Raw genomic sequence first — 8,469 nt, forward strand, 5'->3', positions numbered from 1 at the left:
ACACTCACATGTGATTACGTGACCGTCGGAGATCCAAGAGCACTGACAGCACAGGCAAAGGCCCTGTGGCAGGAAGGAACTTGATGTGCTCACAGGATGTGAAGAAAGAACCTCAGAGATCCACAACTGTGTGGGGTCTTCTATTAGTTACTTGGGAAAATAAGAATGTACAGTAAATTGAATGGGGTGGGGGTTAAACCCCAAACATTTATTCTCTCACACTTTCAGGGACTAAAGTCTGGGCAGATTAGTTCTTTATGGACACTGGAAAGCTCCGTCTGTGCTCTCTTTTACTTCTGGTAACCCCTGGAAACCAATCACAGTTCTCAGCTGCTAAATCAAATCGCCAGCTTAGTCTCTGTTTTCCCCAGGACTCTTGCCATGCTAGGCAGGGCTCCACCTCTGACCACACCGCCCTCAGACCCTCACTGGGGAACATCACCTCTGACCACGCCCCACCCCTCTTTAAATGTTCGAGGGGTGTGTGCATGTATCAGTGCACATGCAGAGTGCAGAAGTTGACGTTAATGGCTCTCCGATTGCTTTTCAGTTAGCCCCAGCCTCCTCCTGTGCCTGTTCCGGGCTGACATCTCCACACACCCCTGCTGAACCATCCCTCACGACCCCTCTTCTAACTTCTTAGATGGGGTCTCACCAATTTGCCCAGGCTGACCTTAGGCTCGCTCCGTAGTCTGCTCTGGCTTTGAACTTGCAATTCCCCTGTCTCAGCGCTCCCAGTACTTGAGACCAGGATGCAAACCACGGTTGCATCCTACTGCAGATGCTGAGCTGCGAGTTGTCCATCTTTCCATCCGCTTCTAGAATTCCTCTGGGCAACTGCAGGAGGCGCTGCTCCCACAGTAGTGCAGACCCAATACACCTAAAACAATCAGCCAGGTTCTCCGCATCCCGACACCCAGCCTAGTCCTGGGTGAATGAGGGACCCTCTGACTCACCCTGGAAGGGGAATCTGGAAGCCTCCATTTCTCTGCCCTCAAAGATGGTTTCAGGGGCGTCTCTTCCCCGATACCAAAGAGAGCCCTGCAGGCTCCCTGCCCCCATTCCAAAAGAGCCAGGCCACGGCCGTTTGTCCGTTTATTTATTTTCTCTTGTGGTTTTGCTTAAGTGAGATGCACCATCTCAACCATCTCAGAGGTTTTTTTTTTTTTTTTTGCACCTGCTCTGGGCATGGCTGGGAGAGATGCTTTCCCCTCAGCCAATGGGAAGAGGAGGATGCAGGCAGGGATGCTGGAACTGTCTATCAGGCCTGGGCCCGCCCCCTGCACACAAAAGCAGCTTCCTCCACTATCTGAGGGCAGACAGAGCCTCAGCCATCAGAAAGGGAAAAGCCAGAGCCGCGGCAGGCCTGGGCTGCGATGGCGGGGGACACGGAGACTAAAGGGGGACAGGGGTGCCGCTACTAACACACAGCGCTGCCTTCTACATCTGGGCCGGACAGGTGCCGTGGCTACGTCGCCCTGGTGACCTTCCTTGGATGTGGACTTGGCCCTGAGCATCCTTCCGCCAGGCCCCTCGCCTGGGTACCACCGAGAAATGCCCGCCTTTGTGTCCAAGTGACAGCGTATAGGCAGTCGCCGCCACCAAGGTGAGTGGGCCTTTCGCAAACTGAAAATTTAAATTGTCATTTGTCCCTTGCTTCCAGCCCAGCTATGGAAAGGTTTACTGGGGAAACGCTGGCGGCACCCCAGCGCCGATGCTGCGCCAGCCAGGAGGGTCGGGGGTGGGGTGAAGGGAATGCAGAACCCAAGGATTAGAGCCCCAGTTCTCGGCGGAGCATCCTGGGGGCGGCAAACCTCCCATCCGGTGTCGGGTGTTTTCTATTTATAATCTTGACTGCGGTCTCCATCTCGGAGAAATCAGCATTGCATATACATTTAAAAGGGTGGGTTTTTTAGCAGCGTGGTCACCAGCCAGGACATGCACTGTTTATCCTGGATTTTGGGGGGTTCCTGGTCTCTCGCTGTCACCTGGCATCCACTGGACACCCACCACACCCAGAACTTGGAAGTGTGTAGATGAGGGGATCCTTTCCTGGTCACAGGGGTCATGGAGGACCCGTGTCACCTCCCTGCACAGACACAATGGATTTGACTCAGTGCTTGGGGAGGCTGGCTGCTCACCCGGTGTTGGGGACACATTGGGGGACAGATATTTTCTCTGCTGTGTCTCACTGTCTTCTTCATGAATGGGTGATGACATTCAAGTGGGCCCCGCCTCCCCTGGGCTCCACATCTCCCAGGCGCTGTCTCCGCTGCTGGCCATCGTCTACTGGCTGCTGACACACCCCAGCCAACAGCCCTACATGGCTGCATGAGCATTGACTGCTGGGCTAGGCAGTGGCCCTTGTCATCAGATCAGGGGACTGACTAGGGGTGACATGAGTCTGGACCCTGGAATCCTGTTGTGAACATGGAAATAAAAACACAATGTAGCAGACATGGTCCTGTTGGTGCCAGGGTTTGGTTGGGGGCGTCCCTAGTTGTCTGTGTGTGGGTCTATCCTCCAACACTAGCTGCCAACATGAAGTGCTTCCATCTGACAGTCTGGGGAGTCTCCAAGGCACCATAACACCACGCTGTCCAATGCCTTGCCAGTGAGGGAGGTGGAAGAACTGACCCAGTTGTAACTACGGGTTCACAAACCAGACAGACCTGCAAGGGCTCACCTTGCAAACAGGAGTTTGATCTACAGCACTCCGGTGGCTTCTGGGAGCACAGAGCTGACACCTGTTGACCTGACTGCTGCCTGTGACCCACAGACCTCTGTGTTGTCCCTTAACCTCCCTGAAATAGCCAAAGAGGTACAAACACCCCATACAGACAAAACAGATACTGATTGTAAAGGTGACCAAACTGGCAATGGTGGTGTACAGCTTTAATCCTGGCACTTGGGCTGAAGTGGGACCACATAGTGAAGTTCAGGAGAGCCAGGGCTATACAAAGAGAGTCACAGACAGACACATACACACAAACACACACCTAAAAAAATAATCACAGGAGGGGCTGGAGGAGAGGTGGCTCAGTAGTTAGAGCGCTGGCTGCTCTTGCAGAAGCCTTGGGTTCAGTTCCCAGCACCCACATGGCGGCTCACAACCACCTGTAATTCCGGGTCCAGGGGCTCCAACACCTTCTCTTTTGCCCTCCAGAGGTACAAGCCATGCATAGTGCACAGACATCTATGCAGGCAAAACACATACACACAATGTAAGTCTGGAACAACAACAAGAAAAGGAATCTCATCTCTATGGAAGCTAAGACCAGAGGTCCCAGGACTCAGGTGCAGAGAGCCTCTGCCTCAAAATACATGGCAGAGAATGACAAAGACACTGACTAGTGTTGACCTATGACCTCCGTCTAAATGTGCTCACTGTGCTACACACAAACAATTGATTTTTATGGAGTGTGGGAATGAGGGTGACAGGCTCAGGCAACATTCCCAAAAGCCATGACCTATTCAACCTACTAACATACAGGGAAACTGAGGCACTGACAGATGAAATGTGGAGGTCAGGACAACCTGGCAGTCAGTTCTCTCTTCCACTAAGTACATCCTGGTAGCTGGTCTTTGCTTCTTTGTGGGTTCTCCTCCCACCGTTTATACCCCCTCCCCCTCCCCCCTCTCTCCTCCCCTTTTTCTCCCCCTCTCCCAATCACTAGACAGAAGAGAAACAAGGTTACAGGAGAGAGAAAACAGGAAAATCCTTGAATCTAATGTCTTCTCTTTTGCTTCCTATTCGACCCTGGCTGCTAACAAACCAGAGCCCACCCATCCCATCTCAGGGCCTTAACATTAATATAGGCTCTGAAAAGTCCCCAGAATTCCAAATCTCAGAAACTACCTGCAGCTGGGAAACCACACCTCTGCTAGAGCACAAGGCAGATCACAGTCAGCTGCTGTGGACAGCCTGAAGCAGGCACATCCCACACGTGGGATTAAAATGAAAACACGTTCTTATAATATTTCTTTTTCTCAAAGAAACCAAAATTCCAGAATTCTCACTACATTTCCCCCCTTCTCTTTTAAGGCATTAATTATGCTGTGTGTAGAAGGAAATTATAAACAGAGACATTTTCATGAAATAAGGGATGTTTCAGTCAGTGACCAAGGTTTTCCGGATACTTCTCTGGCTCACTTCTGATCTTTATCAGGTTGATGGTATCCACAGCTTTTCTTTTCCTGTAGAAATATAAACAAATCCATGCCTCAATGCAAAACTTTCGCAGGCTTTTATTCCCACATTAACACAGCCTTATAGGCTGATTTAATCCCAGTTTTTCTGTAACCCAGAGTCTCTCAGCTACTGTTACTTCTTCTCATTAACAAGCAGAAAATTTAAAGTTATCGGGGCACTATCAAGTCTATCTCTGGGATTTAAATTATTTCTCTCTTTGTTGCATGTTACTCCTTGATGGAAGTGGCCTGTAATTTTTGCTGCAGAGCCTCAAGCCAGGTCCCCAAGGCCCTGTCTCAGTGGTGAGAAATTACCTCGAGGGGCTGGAGAGATGGCTCAGCAGTTAAGAGCACTGACTGTTCTTCCAGAGGTCCTGAGTTCAATTCCCAGAAACCACATAGTGGCTCAAACCATCCGTAATGGGATCCGATGCCCTCTTCTGGTGTGTCTGAAGAAATTGACAATACTCATATATAAAATAAATATATCAAAAAAAGAAAGAAAACTACATCTTTGTGTTGTTGTTGTTGTTTTTGGTTTTTCGAGACAGGGTTTCTCTGTATAGCCCTGGCTGTCCTGGAACTCACTCTGTAGACCAGGCTAGTCTCTAACTCAGAAATCCGCCTGCCTCTGCCTCCCAAGTGCTGGGATTAAAGGCGTGCACCACCACTGCCCGGCTCACGGCCTCTTTAAAAGGCCTTAGCGCTATTGTTTCTATAGGACGCCATCCTATCTCGTCATAACCTTATTCCCACCAGTAGCAGGCTTATGCTGTATGAGCACTCAGAAAACTGATGGTGGTTTCATAACCCCAGGCTACCCCTTCCCTGACTCTGGCAAGTGGTTCCAGATTAACCCTTTCTTTCCAAATGGGCTGTTTCATGAGCCTGTCTTCCTGCCTGTCCAGCTTTTCTCTGACCCGACCTTCCTCTGGTGAAGTTTTTCCCCTCTTTTCCCCTGCAGGGAAAGCCTGCTCTCTTTCTCAGTCACCCAGACTGAGCCTTGTTGTTCTCTCTTTCTGGTGCTCCTCGCTTCCCTTCCGCCTCCACCCTCAACCTCTCGCTACATCGCCAACTCTGCAACCCTTCAGAAAAGAGAGTAGAGTGACCCCTTTTGTTTTTCCATTTCAGCCATTTTTTTTGCTGCTGTTTCTCAGGCCCCTCCATTTCCACCTGCGATCTTTCCAGCTGCTCAGCCATCCTTCCAACCTTTTTTTGAAACTTATATTGTTTCAAGAATAAAAAAACAAAAACAAAAACAACAAAACAAAACAAAAAAAAACAGAAAATCCCCTCTGGGAGCAAAGCAAGGACTATCCCAGAGGTAGCAGCTGCAATAAATGTTTTATTAACATCTTGAAAAAAAATCCGTTTCTTCATCCCCTGCTGTTTCCTCACAACTTTTGGAATCAATGTTTTCATTTTTTCTTTATAGAGCCCCACGTTGGGCAACCTGGGCTACTTTGTAGCTTTTGCTACTTTCTAGGTTCTTTTCCCCATTCTTTATCCCCCACCCCAGTTTTACTCCACCAGTAAATAGGAGAGAAAGAAGGTATGGGGGGAGAGGGAAAAAGAGAAGAGGGACCCTTGAATCCAATTTCTTTTTTTTTTTTTTTTTTTTTTTTTTTTTGCTTCTTTTTTGGCCACGACTACTAACAAGTCATAACCCAGCCACCCCGTCTCAGGGCTCTAGCATTTAAACATCCTCTGAAAAGTCCCCAAAATTCCAAAGGTCACACAATCACTAAAACTACCTGCAGCTGGGGAAAGCTTGCCTCTGCTAGAGGATGAGGCAGATACCGGTCAGCTGCCGCGGACAGTCCGGAGCAGCCCCGCAGCCCATACCGAGGGTGAAAGTAAAAGCATAGTTTTACAATGTTTCTGTGTTTTCCAAAGAAGCCAGAATTCCAGAATTCTTACTATAGGTCTCATGATTGAGTTGTGGTGCCTGCTGCTCTTTGTCCAGTCCAAGGCTGAGATGGAGGGAGGGGGCAGATGATCAGGATCAGAGAGAGAAGTTCCTTTTAGAAAGTGCCAATCACAACGGGGGAAATATGATGCTGACAGTCATTCATATTAAAGTATGAATGAGGCTGGTGGGTTTTGTTTGCTTTTTTTCAAGATGAGGTTTCCCTGTGTAGCCATGATTGTCCTGGAAGTCGCCATGTAGACCAGGCTGCCCTTGAACTCAGTTCTGTCTGCCTCTGCCTCAAGAGTGCTGAGAATACGCAGGGCAGTGGTGGCACACACCTTTAATCCCAGCACTTGGGAGGCAGAGGCAGGCGGATTTCTGAGTTTGAGGCCAGCCTGGTCTACAGAGTGAGTTCCAGGACAGCTAGGGCTACAGAGAAACCCTGTCTCGAAAAACCAAAAAGAAAAAAAAAGAGTGCTGAGATTAAAGGTGTGCACCACCACTGGCTGGCTGTGTTTTTTAGGCTTTTTTTTTTTTTTTTTTTTTTTTTTTTTTTTTTTTTTTTAATTCCTCCATAGTTGAGGTTGGTGGAAAAGGAGGGAAAATGAGTTATCTTGGGTTGGGGCTGCTCTGGAGAAGATGGATTTGAGAGGTCCCAATGGAGGGACCTCAACTAAGGGTCAACTCTTCACCTGAGTTCATATACAGGTGGGGATATCCTAGGCCCCATGTGTGCTCATCTGTGAGACTGGAATCCTACTCCTGTAAGATGGCTCAGTCAAAGCTCCACACATTCGCGTGTCGGAGGTGGGAGGCCGTAATCGGGACTGTCTAGTTCAGTCTGCTCTTTCTTCTCCAGACCATCTTCTGGGTCACCCAAGCTTCCAGACGGCTTCTCTTTCCAGCTCTCATGGGGACCACAGAAGCTACACTAAGGATGGAAAATGTGGACGTGAGGGATGAATGGCAGGATGAAGATCTGCCCAGGTGAGGGTGTCAGCGTTCCTGTCTGTCATCGGGTCCGTGGGGCACTGCTTGGCAGCAGTGGCAGTTGTTGCTGAGGGTCTGAGCCTTCTGGAAGCTCTTCCAAGACTACCAGACAGGAAATTCTTGTAGCCAGGCTGGGTGTGATGACCAAGTCTTACAGCTCAGCTCTCCACAGAGGGAGCCAGAGAATTAGTTCAGGCTAACCTGAGCTGCAGAGCAAGACCCTGTATCAAATAGCAAAGGACTGTGGTCAGGGATGGAGCCCTGCCTAAAATGCGCCCCCCCTCCCCCGAGTGTCTAGGGGCGTGGTCAGGGGTGGAGCATTTGCCTAGACTCCCCCAGTGAGGGGCTGGGAGCATGGTCATAAATGGGGCCCTTAGTGAGGGCTGGGGGCGTGGTCAAGGTGGAGCTCTACCTACAATCCCCCAGTGAGGGGCTAGGGGTGTGGAAGGGGTGGAGCCACCTATAATTTCTCCCTTCACCCCCCAAGAAACTGGGGCGTGGTCAGGGATGGATCCCCTGCTTAGAATCGCCCAGTGAGGGTCTGGGGGTGTGGTCAGGGGTGGAGCCCTACCTAGAATCCCCCAGGGAGGATCTGGGGCGTGGTCAAAGGCAGCATAGCAATTTATAGACTAGCCTGAGCGAATTGAAATACTATTTTGAAAAAACAAGTCTTGGGGAGATGAGTCCCAGGGTAAAGTATTTGCAATATATCCGTGAGGATCCAATTTTCAGCCCTAGACCCCGGGGGAAGGAGCCAGGAGGCCATTTGTGACCCTGAGGAGGTGGAAACGCGGGGTCTTGGAGCTTGCTGACCAGACATACTAGTCTAGTGTGAATGTCCTGGCCATTGAGAGCCCCTTTCTCAAGAACAAATGGAGACAAAGTATTGGGGATTGGTTCTAATACTTTGTCTTATTTCGGCTCTCAAAAGCTTCACGACCTGAGGGTCCCCACCCCAGCTGCCTTCTATTGATGGTAAAGAATTGCCATATAGCCAATGGGTGGGCAGGGAGACAAGGTGGGACTTTAGATTGTGTGTGCAAGAGAGAGAGAGAGAGAGAGAGAGAGAGAGAGAGAGAGAGAGAGAGAGAGAGAGGAGGGGGAGGGGAGAGAGAGAGACGGAGGGAGAGAGAGAGACAGACAGACAGACAGATGGACAGACAGAATCTCCTTGATGAGGAAGCAGACGGATTAGACATAAGAGCTGCAGAAAAGAACCAAACAAGCTGTTAAGAATTTGGGAAAGTGGCCACAGGGGCTACTCCCCCGATTGGGTCTGGGGTAGCAGAGATGAAATATAGATTTTAAAAGATGTTAACACAGCTGGGCAGTGGTGGCGCACGCCTTTAATCCCAGCACTTGGGAGGCAGAGGCAG

General features: G+C 49.9%; 1 protein-coding gene across 2 annotated transcripts in view; it reads left to right on the top strand.

Annotated features, from left to right (window-relative positions):
• The first annotated feature begins 1,280 nt into the window (after window positions 1-1,280).
• The window catches only part of Atcay (ATCAY kinesin light chain interacting caytaxin), a 22,205-nt gene continuing 15,016 nt past the window's right edge, over window positions 1,281-8,469 (top strand). The window contains exons 1-2 of one of the 2 annotated variants that reach the window (XM_076919317.1): window positions 1,281-1,606; window positions 6,963-7,090. In XM_076919317.1, coding sequence (XP_076775432.1) covers window positions 7,063-7,090 — 28 coding nt within the window. In that variant the 5' untranslated portion in view covers window positions 1,281-1,606; window positions 6,963-7,062. The remainder of the gene's footprint in view (window positions 1,607-6,962; window positions 7,091-8,469) is intronic. The other variant, XM_076919319.1, reaches the window with a different exon arrangement.

The sequence above is a fragment of the Arvicanthis niloticus genome, chromosome 22, assembly GCF_011762505.2.
Source record: "Arvicanthis niloticus isolate mArvNil1 chromosome 22, mArvNil1.pat.X, whole genome shotgun sequence".
NCBI lineage: Eukaryota > Metazoa > Chordata > Mammalia > Rodentia > Muridae > Arvicanthis > Arvicanthis niloticus.